Below are 15,524 nucleotides of genomic sequence, written 5' to 3' on the forward strand. Positions count from 1 at the left end.
GAACTATAAAAATATCTGTGACTTGTAGATTAAGAGAAAATGTACAATTCCAATACACTGTTACCAAATAACATTAATACACCTTGTTTTCAAAATCATCATTGCACTGCGCCCTCTTGACTAGACTGAATGGCTAAGACACACCTAGGAAATCTGAATATATCTCTGAGGACATTTCAAGATGATTACTTCATGAAGCTCTATCATAATCATGATGGCATTCTTGGGAGGTGGAGAAAGGCAGGAGATGGAGCCTAGCCTTGCACTTTTTGCTTCTTGGTTGTCATTATATGAAGTGCTTGTTCTGCTCTGCTCTGCTGTTGCCATCATGATGATCAACACCCACAATTTCTTTCTAAAACCACAAGCCAAAATAGGTCCAACACTGTTACCAACACTGAGAGCACAGTCCTTCCCCTTCCATGCACTTACAGTTTAGCTGAAGAGCTACCACCTAACTTATTACAAATTAAGTGCAAAAACTTCTTAAAAGGAAAAAAAAAATCCAAATGTCAATAATGAAATTGACACTGTCTGGAAATTAAGTGTTATATGGTAGAACAAAGTTGCTTGAAAGCACAGGATATCGAGTGAAAAGAGGGCCTGGCACTTGTTGTGATTTTCTTGTCTTTCAAATGTAGAGTGTTTTATAATTTTCTTTTATAAAATCAAAAATATATGCAATAGTGCAAATCACCAAAAACAGACCCCAACTGTAGTGTACCTGACCTTCACATCTTTATAATTTTCTATTTAGCATACCATCTCAACATGTATATAATCAGAGCACGTTCAAAGAAATGACTAACAATTAACAAAGCAGCGTGCACAAAGCACCCAACTGTCTTAATTCTTTGAGATCAACTTTATAGTTTATCAGTGGTGAGTAAACATTCTAATCACTTAATCTTTACTTTCCTCACTTTAGAAAAGTGTAGAAAACCTTTATAAAGCTCATCAAATTGGTGTCTGAGTGCAACTACTTTGTTTGAATTTGGGTTCAATCTATATTAGTCTCCACTGAAGGGTTAGGTGTTAATATAATCGGTCTGCTTTTGTGTTACTTGGTCATTTTCTTTATAACATTAACAGTCTTTCTTTGTTCTGTCTGTCTAACGTTTTGATTATTATATGTTATGGTAATTTCTTTTCTGCTCCAGTCTAATTGGTGTTCCCTATGCTTCTTGTACCTTGATAGGTACCTCCTCCTTTAGGCTAGGGAAACTTTCTTCTAAGATCATGCTGTAAATATGTTCTGTGCATTACCTGGGCTTCTTCTCTTTCTGTTTCTATTATTTGTAGATTTTATCTTTTCATAGTGTTTCAGATTTCCTGGATGTAATGTGCCTGGATTTTTTGAATTTAATATTTTCTTTGATGGAGTTATCTAATTTTTCTTCTCTTCAATTCCCAACCATGTTCACTGCTGCTCTATTCATAATAGTCAGACATTGGAAACAGCCTAGATGTTCATGAATAGATGAATGGAATAAAGAAAAAAAGAATAAGAAGTGATATGTTTACATAATGGAGTATTACTAAGCTATTAAAAAAATGACACCATGAAATTTGTAGGTAAATGGATGGAGCTAGAAAAAAAAAAAATCATTCCAAGTAAGGTGATCCAGAAAGACAAATATAGTATGTGTTTACTTCTATGTGGATGGTAGCTGTTAGGTCTTTGATAAGCAAGCTACAAACAGTATAACCACAGAGGTTAGGTACAGAATAAAGGATTAAGTGGGAAGGACGGATCACCCTAGGGAAGGTGAAGTAAAATACTTACAGATGCAGGAGGTAGAGACTGGAAAGAGATGATCTAACAGGGAGGTGAAGGCAAGAGGTGGCCAAGGGAGCCAGTATAGGCAGGGACAGCTAAAATACAGACCAATTGAGTGGCTGATGTAAAATAAAATATATGTGTATTTAAAGGCAATCTAAGGGAAACTGCCTTCTCACTGGGCCATATTCCCGGCTTCTTTTCAGTTAGCAATGTTCCTTAGGTATCTCTTCTAAAAATTCATCCACATGTATCTTGTTTTAACGTCTTCTTACTTTGTGTGTGCAAGTGCTTGGGTGGGTGTGCCACACTGCCAGTGAAGGGTCTTCCTTCCACCTGGGCCCCAAGGATCAACTGAACTCAGGTCATCAGGCTTGGCAACAGATACCTTTACCTGCTCAGTCATCTCTCCCAGCCCAGATATACCCTGTTCATACCCTGTTCATTTTAATAGTTTCAGAATTCTCTATTCCCCTTCACCTTTTCTGACTAGACATTCCTTCTGTTTCTACTTACTAGTTCTTAGAAACAATTTTGCAGAGAAAATATCTATGTATATCTCTGTGTTCATCTTTGGATGCTTAATTAGCGATAGAATGAATTTTTAGATACACAGAATTTTTAGAATGAAATAGAGTATGCATTTACATGTTTCTAAAGGATTGCCAATATGCTCCTCAAAACAAACTTGTAATCTCTGATGCACTTTTTTGAGCTAGAGCAATGTGTTACCAGTGTTTACAAGCAATAATGGTGAAAATGTAAACTTACATACTGAAGAACATATAATCTAAAGGAATAATCTGCTATTGTTAAAGCACATTTCTCTGTAGCTACTGTACACATGGTGCATAGGTTTGAAGCAGGTAATGCCAATGTCACCTTCAGCATCTGGGACCACTGTCATCCTGAGCCCATTATTTAATCCTTTTTAGGTCTTGATTTGTGTCTCTTCTTTGCAAAATGGGAAATCTAAGTGTCTCCCTGAGAAGACAATTATGCCAGTTATTACCGACAGTATTTTCTAAGAGAGCCTGATTTAGGCCACACAGTTGCAATAAAACGTTACTTACATTTTTAAAACACAATAACAACACTAAAGGTCCCGAACATTTGGCTTTATTTTGTCTTGAATCTTCAGTTCCTAAGAATAAATGATCTCCACTGGGTACTTACAAACACCAGCTGTTATACGGCAGACAGTGGTATAGACAAATCCATTTTCCTTCCTAAGTACTGAGGAAATACAAAGCTCTAATAAAAAAGGAGAACGTTCACTACAAGGGAGCTGAGTTGAGTGTTATCGGGTTATGGCTTAATCATGTGCTTCTTTACCCATGACAAAAGAATTTCCCAGATAGGAGTTTAGTAAGGATGGCTTGAAGTTTATACAGGATATTGACTTGGGAGCAGCTATAAAAGGCAATCAGAAAACACCTAGGCTGCAGCTGATTCCAGGCATTCACTTTAGAAGACTCTAAGTGCTATGATTTCCTAGATGGATGAACACCTCGGATCTCTCTGTGCAGGAAATTGTAATGAGTTCAGGGTGAGACATCAAAAAACACTTAAAATAGAAATTGCCAAGTGTACCTGTAGTTTCAAGGTCACATTTATTAGGAGATTAAGAGGTGCATTATCCATGGACTATAAATAGTGCGCAGCTGACTTTAGTCACAGTCAAGCAGAAATGTAGCCAGTGCCGACCTATTTTGTAGACACTCTTGTTCTTTTGTTCCAAGAAAAGTTTGCACCATAAGACTTGGACTTGGGTTTCGGAACCTTCTTCTCTTCCACGTCATAGCTCCATCCTAGATGGAAAAACAAAACCAAAACAAAACCCACAGGAACAGAATTAATGAGGATACTTAAGAGACAGAGCAAACAGAGGCTAACTTTTATAATTTCATGAGCATTTATTGACAGGAATAAATGTCAACACATCTGAAATATAAATATTTAGTAATTTGTTACCTCCCAATCCAGTGTGCAAAAGTCCAAATGCCGCCTGAAGATGAGTTGTCATATTTCAAAATGAAGGTGTAATCTATGATTTAATTTCTCTTCACTTAAAATTTCTTGCTTAATTGTGGTTATGCATTACATAGACTCAGACTTCTTTAGGGTGGCTTAACATGTGACACCTTCAACCACTCAAAGAACACTCAATGGTATAACTCACCGCAGTGCTCTAAGATCTAGTGTCTGGAACACATCTGAGATAACAGAGCTCTCTCCACCCATTCCCTAGTCCTCTTCAGATTACCAAGTTCTGTGCCTTTACTAACCAAAGTAAAAATGATTCTCAACATTTCTTCAATGGTTATGTTAAACACCATTCTTTTTTCTCAGGACTCTTTTTCAAATAACATCTCCAAGAATGTTTCTTGAGCATCATGTATAAAATGTCCAAAATGCATACTATAGAGTCAAAACAAGTGCCTTCTTGATCAGACCAATTCTAGGGAATTCTAGTGTCTCTTCATGAGTAACAGGACTTGAGTAATGCTCAGGCCACCAGGTCCTCAACTATGCCATAAAGCATGACCTCTGAAGCTCAAAGTACCCTGCTGTAATTGTCCAGGAAAGGAAAACAGTAGCCCCAAATGCAATTCTTCATGTTTTAAACTCCTCGATTCTCCACTACCTACTGTTAGCACTACATGTTTAAACACAGCTCAGTACCTATAAGGAATGGGAAATCAGAAAGGCAAATTCAACATTAGACTAGGTTTAACTCTCTGGGTTTTTTTTTTTTTTTTTTCCTTTTCTTTCATTTCTTTTTCTTTCTTTTTTTTTTGTGGTGGATAAGTGCATACAATGTAATTGACAATGAAAGTGTAAAATCTTAAGGGAAGCTCCATGGCTTCAAAAATGGCCTTTCTCACTGTCGAAAGTTCCCTGAGATGTCTAGAGTTTGGAATGTGGCAAATGCTTGAACGGATGCCTGAAGTGAGCTCATCACAATAAAGTGGTTAAGCAAAAACATTGAAAATACCCATTTATGTGCTCAACATTACTCTCAGAGTGAATGTTGAGTACTTCCCTCCTCATTAGGAAAACACTACAGCTAAGAGAAGCCGAGCTCACAAAATAAGTACATTAAATGGTTATTTCCATTTCAAAACATTTATAAAAAGACAGAAGAAACAGTACACATTTTGTAAGGTTGTCATGAGGAATGGGTCTACTCAGTGTTCACATAAATAAATTTCCACTCTATTAAATCCACCATATCTGACTGTGTGATAAACTGGATATAATGAGCAATAACCTAGTTATTAATTATTGATTGGGGTTTTATTAGGTTAAGTTAATGGAGTAGTCTATGCATGATCATTTAAATACTGCAAACTTCTCAGTTACTTTCCACGGCAAATGCTGATAATTGTAAAAACAAAATTTAATGAAGACTATACAACAGATATTTACTGAACATTTACTATTCATCTAAATTACTGATAGTTTATTATGCGTGAAGGACTACTTTTAGAGATTGCATGTAAATAAAGGAATAAAATAAAACAAAAATCCCCAAACTCATTAAAGCTGAGAATAAAAATGAATAAAGTATGCATGATAACTGGGGTGCTGATATATCCTACAGGAATGAAGCTACATGTGTACTGTAGATAAATAAGCCCTCCTTCCCTGAAGTAACAATAAGGCCTATAAGAGATCTGGGTGCAGCAGGTGCACATCTCTGAGGAAGGTTTCGGGTAAGGGAAAAGCAGCTATGCAGCCTCAGGCAAGAACACAACTGGCGCACTGAGCTCTGGGTTTGCGTCTTTAAGTCACCTGGCTTATAAGGTAGGCATTATATATCTTATATGTATAATAGTTTTATATGATTGGTTATGATTTATTTCTGTACAGACTAACAATATGTATTTATAAAAAAAAAAAAAAAGCACTGAGAAATAACCAAGCCTTAAGTTCTAGGGCTAAGGGGTCAAAGCCATTTTAACACTGGTCGACTTTAAAGACATACACTGTCCACTTCATACTATAAAACTGAGTTTCTTTAAATGTATCTTATATTTACCATTTTTATTTTAGCCACTTTCTCTCAATCTGATTGCAAATTTTTTTATTTACAAGACTTGAAAATCCCTGAAAATGAGGCCTATGTGCCCACACATTCACTCCACCTTGCTCCAGCTATGGAGGAAGAACCAAGTTTTCTAATGTCGAGTCTGTATCTTGTCATGACAGTCACTGGGTTAGGTTACTCAAGAATCCTCTGACCTTTTTTGCCAGTGAGAACACACTCTCTCAACCCCCACCACCTGCCAACACGGACTTTCCAGTTTAATGATGATGTCCTGAGGAAATGAAGACCTGCAAATACTATGAATTTGCATCTGTCATCAGAACCCAGGCACAGCTCTATCATCTGTTCTGGTTATAGATTTCAAAATGCGGCCAGGTCAGTGCCATGAGAGAAGACAGAGAAGGGAATGAAAAACTGGCTTAGTTTTTCTCCCGGGAACTGTAAACTAGATTATGCTTGTTGTGAATGGAGGTAACAATTCAGAAGAGACCTGTAGCCTGCATATGATCTCCACAATTGCTCCACCACCATCACCCATGATTGTCAGAATACAGGGAGAAGCTGTGTGCCCTCACAATTTTCTGTGGGAAACAGCTTTGTTCCCAAGGCTGAACAAACATCTGCACTCGTCTGACGAAAGCAAGGAGGGTTATAAGGTAGGCTGATGACAATTGTGGTAGACAGCCAAAGTGAAAGAACACCACGTAACCTTGGATTGCCCATCCCTCAGAATATACTTCTGCTCTGTTCTGGGACATATTAAGACAGAACTCTAAGAATAACAACACATAAGATACTGAACATTGAGCTTAGCAATGGGCAAATTATATGAATTAAACATACTTTTTTTTAAATTTTTTACTTCTCATCTGAAATTTGTTCCTAAAAAGGAAGAATTTTATATGAAACAGAGCATAGTAAATTCATTGGTAAAATATTCACAATGTCCAAATTTCTATTTTTTCAACCTTAAGTTGTGTTTTTGTTTTGTTTTTTTTTAAAGCAAATGCTCCAAACTTGTATTTGAGATCAACAGTGCATTGTCTGAAGTACACTTATTTAAAGGGAAAGTGCAGTCGATGACAGTGTCCCATATGTCATCTTATTGGGCCATTCAAAACCAGGCTCTGCTTTTTCCAGCTGTGCACCAAGAAGATCAAAGCAACTGAGTCCAAGGCAGCTGCCCAGGGATGGAGTAAAGCTCCCGGGACTGCCACCACTTCCCACTGCGGAGAGTAGCCATCTGGCACAGATTAGCCACAAATCCACCCACCAGCACCTACATGATGAGAGGCGCTGACTCCGCTTTCTCACACAGCAGAATGCTTTCACAAAAATATTTTGAACTTTAAGCTCTAGTATAAGAGGAGAACATCTGGCAAATGCATAGTAAATTTAACATGTGATCTTTAATGTCCAGTAACAAATTTCTTTTTCAGAACGCAGGCCATCTTATTTTGTAGATCTTTACAATGTGGCTGGATTGTTCTATTTCTGATGCAATGACTGGTGCAATCTTTCCAGCCACGCACATAAACACACACACCTATGCACACACATGCACACAGACAGGCCCTTGAAAACAAGCCGGGTCAAGACAGTTAGCTTATGACTTTCATATAAGATAAAGAAAAGTCCATTCATTTTGGTTCACAGAACCATTTCATTTATGGCTCAGTAATAAACATACAGAGAAACATTTATTTGTTCTTTTTTGCTTATGACAACTTTTACTCTAGAAACCCTGATTCCAGTCCTGTGTAAGGTTCTTCTCTTTTGATAACATAATCACAAACCCTGACATTAATTAGGATGGAAGTAAACAGTTTAATAATTTGTGTTGGAACAAGTGAACCTGCCACTGTGGGGATCAGAACAAACAAGTCTCTGAGACACCCAGGGAGGCACACTGGTAAATGCTGAAGGTTTCAAGACACTTCACCAGATTAGTCTGGCATTGTCGCACCTAGCAGAAGGCAAAGCGGACACCAAAATATTTAAAGAGGAAAGGCAGAAGGCTCTCCAGGAATTCACTTTAAAAAACTCACTTTGAAATGATTTTAAGTATCTTAGATATGCTTTTAGAAAATAGTATAGAAGTGCTAAAGTTGTGAATAAAATGGAAGAACAATCTTTTCTGTGAAAGGACATATGATGTCAATAAACAAAAGAAGGAATACACAGCATCTGGAAGATTCATTAGAGTAACAAAGATACTACACCTGCTAGAGATATAGCACCTTGCAAAATACCACCACCCTCTGATGCAACAGTCAACAGTCTCTTTAAATTTATTTTTCAAGTAATATACTGTCATACAGACAGTATTATCTCAAAAGCATTAATTGGAAATACCCTATTCAGAATTTGCCACAAAAGAAACCAGGACATCAAACGATTACTTAACTTTTGTGTTTCAAAATCACAGTTGAAAATTTGGTTTAGAAATTTAGAACACATTTCTTCTTAATTCCTTGAGAAGATATATGCAAATATCTAATCATGAACAGAATTTTTGAGGTAATTAATCTTGGGCATGGGTTATGCATAGGAATTCTCTTAATCTTTTTAAATTCATAAACTACCCTATGGAATCATACCATGAGAAAAATAATTCCAGAGTTCCAAGAGGGGGCAGTTTAAGAAATAGCACCTCTTCCTTACTCTCACCCTCAATACCTTAACCTGATAAAATCTTTCAACCAGAGATAGGGAATAAAGAGCTAAGGGGGGGGAGTGTTTGTAGGCTGTTGGTACAAATACTCCGCTGTGAATTCACTTGCTTATAAAAATTCATTTGTAGCCCCCAAATCAATACACTCATCCTTCTGTGGTCATTCATGACGTGCACAGAAGTAAACAGACTTTGAACTGCCTCCTGGCTGAGGTCAAGTAAAATACCCTGCTGACACTCTAAACAAGGGTCTATTTAGAGTTCCATTTTTTGTTTTGTTTTTTGTTTCTTATGTGTGGTATCAGTGACTAAAATAGTTCCTGGGCACGGTGCTAGAAGACTATGATGTGAGAATATGGGTGTTAGATAAGCTTTGTTCTGGTATGAGTTAGCACGTTGTTGTGTATAAGGTCAGTGTAGATGAATCAAAAATATATTAAATAAAGTGTCTTTAGAAAGAAATACCAAAAGAAAAAAAAAAAGGACTACTGGTGATCAACTGATGAAAAGGATCTGACCAGAGGCTTGGAGGAACTCACCTCTACTTTTCTAGAACAAGTGTTCAGTATTTGCTACTTTAGTGTTCTGTTGATGTCAGAGAGCATGAGTCTGTACTTTGGCATATGGGCTTGCGCACGGGTACGTGCTTCTTTGTGGGGATGTATGCTTGCCTTTGGCTGGTGAACCTGCTAGATGCCTCATGGAGAACTCCAAATCTGGTTAAGTATAGACTCTTATTCTAGTTGAATGTGTTCTTTCAAGTTAACATAAATTTACCAATCAAATAAACCAGCATTGCTTTGGATTAATATTAATAGTCCTCAGAATGTAAATGTGTCTTTTAGCTGGCTTGATTACTCCCTCCAGCAATTTTATTTAAAAATAAATTATCCAAGATTGTTAGTAAAACCTTAGGTGATAGGCTGACAAGGTGGCAAGTGGCCTGAGTACCTGAGATGGTCCCTGGAATACACATGGTGGAAAGAGAGAATTAATCCTTTCAAGTTATCCGCTGCCCTCCACACATGCACCATGGCATGTGTACACACAAACACTCATGCATATGCATGCACACACAAGAAATGAATGAAATGCCTTTAAACTCAAATGACATTAATGGGTATTTAGTTTGCTACTGAGATTGTTTACTGGGCCATTAATGATGACAAGGGTAAGGGAACATTAGACCAATTATGCCATTTGGGTATTTAATGATGAAACAGCAACAGCAGAAAGGCTGCTCTGACTTCTGGCTCTTACCTCCTGACTCTATGAAAGAGCGGTCTATCCTTCCTTTGAAATAGGATATAAGACCCTCATGATTCCTACACCCAGAGAAAAGAAATGACATAGAGCAGCAGAAAGAACAACCTGAACAAACAAGCACAGAGGAATCCTAAGTCAGACCATCCTCTGTCCAATCAGACTTCAGCACAAATAGATATCATTTTGTCAAATTTAGCACTTTTGGGGTGGAGGTAGAGTAACATGTATCCTAGGATGGTGTTAAACTCACCATATACCAGACGATGATCATGACCTTCTGATCCTCCTGCCTCAACATCCCACATGCTGGGAATACATCCAGTTCACGATTTCCTACTTAGTCCACTTGTGATGTCAATCAAAGTAACTCTACTTAAAAGACTATATAATAATGGCAAAGGTTAAATCTTTTTATGTAAACTGAAAAAACTTTGTGAGCAACATGACAGCCTGTGAATTATTTATCAAGGGGAAAGAGAATATTTATATGGTAAAGAAGACAGACCTGACTTCCCTGTATTATGACATACAAAAACTCTAAGTCTGAAAAATCCCATCAAATGTATAAAAATCTTAGCGGAGTTTGCTTCATGTTGCTGGGTTCAGGTCCTAGGTTACTGTCACCATATATAATATAAGGTTTTTCCTTCTAGCACCTGACTTCCTTCTATGCAAAATTCTCGTTTACCACAATAACTTGATAAGCTTTCTGCTGACTTCAATTCTTGGTCACCAGTGTAAGAGCTAAGGTTTTTCAGTTCTGGTACCCTCTCTGCTAATTTTTTATGTTTTAACTGTGACTTTGAAATAAGCAGCCACTTTTTAGGTAAATGATCCTATTCCAAGCTTACCTGTTCACATCACTTTTTTGGTGCTGAGTAGCAAACCCAGGGCTTTGTCTATGCTTGAGTATGTACCCTTTAGCTGAGCTGTAATACCTGACCCTCAACTTTTATTTTTGCCATTCCAAAATGAAATCCTAAACAAATGCAAAACAAGCACACAGTTTTGCGATTCCATGGGTGACCTCATTAAATCCAAACTTTTTCCCACTGTAAAGGGAAGTGTTTGAAATAACCCACATTTATTTATTTGGCATGTTACTACTGAAAAACTGCTTTGGAAGAGATCTTAAGTCAGAAGATGCTTAGCTACCCTGAGGTTAAGTTTGATAGGTAAAAAGGTTATCAAAACAAGCATGTCTGTTGTTGTGTTCCAGATCAAAAGTATTGATTGGACTCATTTACTCATTTTCTCTGCCAATGAAAGAATTAAAAGGCAGGGAAACTCTTAAGCACAACAGGTAACAGGAGAGAAATCTTAAAGGCAGCCAACAGGCGCAGACAGAATCAGCCAATGGAGAAAGGCATTAGGTGGGGGGTAAGGAAACACAAGCATGCAGCAGATCTTTAAAAAAAAAAAAAAAAAAAAAAAAAGAGAAGGAGGGATTGGGAAGCCCAAATTCAAATCTCTTCTGGAGGGCTGGGCGTTTTAAATCTGTGAGCACTTTTCCTCTCCCTCTCCTTATCTAGGGTTGGTTGGTTGGAAGAAAGACAGAGTGGCCCACAACTGTTTTGCAGCATGTCCTGATTTGGCCTCTAACCTGTTTGTTGGAGCCGTCCATCAGCAGGGATCTGTGGTCAAAAAACAGGAAGGAAAAAAACCCTATAAGGCCTTTGTTTTAAGCTGCTAGACTTCTGTTAGGTCAGCAGGATGAGGAAGAAGCGGGCCATCTTGGAGGCTCACTATCTTTCTTATCTAGTCATGGCTCCTTTCCTTATCTGTTTGCCTCCCAGGGAGTCTGTCTTTATTACTCCTAGTCCCTCAGTTGCATGAAAAGATGATAAATTCCTGGAGATTTGTTAATCTGTCTCTATTTTCCACTTATCACAATCTTTGTTCTGCTTTGCTTAATTGGAGAAAACTACTTCAGTTACTCAAAAAAACAAACAAACAAAACCTTCTTTAGATCTCATTATCTTCTAGATCAACAGACATTAATTTGGAATCTATAATCATTTACCTGAGATTAACGTACAGGTATTTAAGACATACAGTAAACTAACTGCATCTCTTCACTTATTGTTCTTCCCTGACTTTAATACATTCTACTGTAAGCTTCCTATATTCTTATCTCTACAAAGAGATTACTGGAGCAGGGAAATACTGCCTTGATGTGTAGGACTTTAAATAAATGACAGGCACTCAGAGACCATATCCTTCCCACCTACTCCCGTCCTTTTACTGGGTTATTTTTCTTCCTCGAAACAGGACACAGAACCTAGAAGTTGTTGGTCATAGTGTTGCATGCATTATCATTTAAGCACGTATGTATGTGCCTGAGCCAAGAGGATCATCATGAGTTCCAGTATAATCCATGTTACAAAATAGGTTCTAGGACATCCTAGGCTACTAAGACCCTGTCTACTACACCTGTCGAGAAAAAAAAAAAGGCAAACAAACAAAAACCAATAAACAAATAACTAAATGAAGAAAAGAAAAACCTGTAACAACTTCCCTTGCTTGACTGTAATCTGCTTTGATTTATGACTTACTTCTGTTGGTAAATATAAAAGTTCATGTAATCACTCCTATAATAGAAAATATTATGTGGGGCAACCTGAATACATGTCACTCATATTTCACTCCGTATAACCTTATCTCTTAATTCCCTTTGCTGTGAAACTGTTTTGTGTGAACATTCAAAACCTAAGGCTGCATTTTCTTCCTGTTTCTACCTCTATCTTCAAATGTAGATTTTCTCCACCAACAGACCCACCATGCAAAGAGGTTTCACAGCCTGTTCAGTTCTCTTATTCCTCAGGAAAACCTTCATTCATTTTGAGAATTTCAAAGACTTTTTACAGCTAACAACAATGGGGAAAACACAGGGGGTAAAATGCCATACCAGAGAAAAGTCACAAAGTTCCAAATCAGATCAAAAGGGGGAGGGGAGGGTGCCATTTCTGGTTTTTATTAGCATCTAAATGGTAGTAGATTTTAGGCCTCTACCATCCATGTTTTCCACAGCTGTCCTCCACCTCCTCTCTCCATGAGGTAGCTTCCTCCTCCGGCCTAGCTCTCACACAGCACAAGGAAAGACAAAAGCCACCTGGGTGAGAAAGGTTGGTCTCTGCAGCCCACAAAGAGCTGAAGGAAGGTTCATCTGCATTTCAGAGGAGGCCTCAGACTCTTCCCCCTTGTTACAAACAAAATTATCTTTGAAGAGTTCCTTTGGAACACATGCAGAGCCAGGGGTTTAGGATATGACATTAAAGCCAAAAGACAATCAGGATCTTTGTGTTTTCTTTACTTTGTATGTAAAAATTGGGATTGGGAGAGCTGGAGGTGTGAAAGATACAGAGAGGGCAGAAAAAGGCTGAATAAGTGCCATTCAAGCTTTTACTTCCCAACTATCCATATTTAGCAAGGCAGTCTTCCAAAGGAAGTGAGGTGTGGTGAGAAAAAGCAGGGGACACTTCAGAAATTAGCAACTGGCTGGAGAAAAGAAATTTCTTTCAGTCTCAGGAGTGAGAGCATTCTTATGTAAAAAAGACAGACCTCTATAATACTTTGTTTGGGTAAATGAAAAATAGGCAATTTCCCCTCAATTCTCATATACATTCTAAAATATAGGCTGATGAGAGACTTAAAATATACTATATATGTTTATAATTTTAATTTTTTAGCAGCCAAACTAAATAAATGAAAAACAAGAAAAATGGTTTGAACCATATACTTAGTCCAAAGCATTTAAAATACCAACACATAATAAAACATTATCTTTTGACATTGAATCTTTGAAATCTACTGAGCATTTTAAATTAAGAGCATGCCTTAATTCCTAGCAGGATACTGAGAGTGGTGTTCACTTCCATACAGTCAGGTGGATCTTGAGTAATTTTCAAGTCCTATCAGTGTGTCAGTAACAGCATTTTACTTGGACTTTAAAGGCATGGGCTCCACAGATTAGGGACACCACGGCTGATCTCAGGCTTTCTCTTTATCTCCTTTAAATTTCAGAACATTTACAAAAGTAAGACTTCAGAACAAAGATCACACATGGTTTAAAAACAATGCCAACATTATGATAGGACTTTTAAGAATGCTGCAATATACTTCAGCCTTAAAAACTCAGTATAAGCTCCACATTATTTTGACAGAAAAACATTTGCTGTCTGTAGGGAGTTTTAAAAAACACTGAAATGTATGTGCTGTGGGAAAGAGGTATCTCTAAGGATGGTTCTTCAGTCTGCCAAGTACTTAAGCCAAAGGAGCAATCTCAGAGCAAAGGTCTCTCTGGCCTTCTCCCACCCTCCTGTTTCTGGCCCTCTTTCTCCAAGAAAGCTTTTTCTGAATTCCCCATTATCTGGCTGTTATGGTTTAAACTTAACCGTCCCTAAAAGGCTCAAGGAAAAGGCCTTGTCACAAAGGGGTGGCACTACTTGTGAGAAGCAGGGTCTTTTTGAAGGGAGCTGTGTGACTGGAGGCTGCCCCTCTCCTCTCTTTACTTCTGAGGCACTGCCTGGTCAAGTCAACAGCTGCTTCCACCACAAACTCCTGAAAATGCTCTGCCTCAAAGCAAGAAGGCCAAGCCACTGCCTTCTTGAGACTTCCCACGGGAAGCCAGAGTCAATCTCTTCTACTGTTGATGGGAACAGAAGTTCACTAGGCAGTTCAGGGTGAAAAGACCACAAAGAAGAGTGACCAGTTTCTTTCTTTGCTAAAACCTGGAAAAGTCCTTGAGTGTGTGGGCAGCCCGGTCCTTGCCAGAGGCTGAAGGATGCCAGGAGTGGGATCTGGTATTTTCTTATCTTTTCCCTCAGAAAGATAGTCTCCCTTTCCTGGAAACCATCCTGAGGGCATGGCAGAAACTACAAAGGCACCCCAGCACCTAAAAGGAACTGCAATCTTCACCTCATCTACCCTCCAACCCCCCTAAGTATAACTAGCCAACCCCTTCCTCCACCTCATCAGCTTCCAGGCAGAGAAGCTCCTGGCAGCATGTTTCCTGGGCACCTCCTGCTATATATGTAGGAGGACTCCTCCTGCTCTTTCACTCTTCTCCATCTTAAGCTCCCAGCTATAAATCTATATTATAACTTCTGAAACCCACCTTGGTTGTCCCTAAGTCGCACTCTTGGGATCTGTGAGCTTACATTAAGCCATGGCTTAGGGCAGTTGTGATGGTAGGTGGTGGTCCAGCTTATGGACCTTGGCTCCCCAGAATGCTCCATCATTCTCAAACATACTGAAATATTCCTGCATCATTCTCAAACATACTGAAATATTCCTGCATCAGTTTGTGTTTTTCTTTTTCTTTTCTTTCCTTCTCTCCCATCCCCACCCAAGACAGGGTTTGTGTGTGTAGCCTTGCCTGACTGGGACTGTGTAGACCAGGCAGGCCTCGAACTCACAGAGATAGACTGTCTCTGCCTCCCGAGTGTTGGGATTTCAGCTGTGTGCCACCACGCCTGGCCTTGTGTGTGTGTGTGTTTGAGACATAGCCATAGCTATCCTGGAACTCACTTACATAGACCAGGCTGTCCTCAAACTCGGGCATATCTGCCTGCCTCTAGGGCATGTGCCACCTCACCAGGCCCTGCATCACTTTTAATTTGCTTAATTGAGGTATTTTGGCACAGCAACAAAAATCTATCCAACAAACTGACTAAATGCTCATAAAATAGAAGGCAGCCATCATAAAAACTTTTCCTCACAGCATCACAGGAGAAGGAGGCAAGGTCAGC

General features: G+C 38.6%; 1 protein-coding gene across 1 annotated transcript in view; it reads right to left on the reverse strand.

Annotated features, from left to right (window-relative positions):
- Positions 1 to 3,374: 3,374 nt before the first annotated feature.
- The window catches only part of Ndufs4 (NADH:ubiquinone oxidoreductase subunit S4), a 98,148-nt gene continuing 85,998 nt past the window's right edge, over positions 3,375 to 15,524 (reverse strand). Inside the window, exon 5 of the mRNA XM_060385730.1 lies at positions 3,375 to 3,591. Coding sequence (XP_060241713.1) covers positions 3,488 to 3,591 — 104 coding nt within the window. The 3' untranslated portion in view covers positions 3,375 to 3,487. The remainder of the gene's footprint in view (positions 3,592 to 15,524) is intronic.

Source organism: Meriones unguiculatus, chromosome 6, assembly GCF_030254825.1.
Source record: "Meriones unguiculatus strain TT.TT164.6M chromosome 6, Bangor_MerUng_6.1, whole genome shotgun sequence".
NCBI lineage: Eukaryota > Metazoa > Chordata > Mammalia > Rodentia > Muridae > Meriones > Meriones unguiculatus.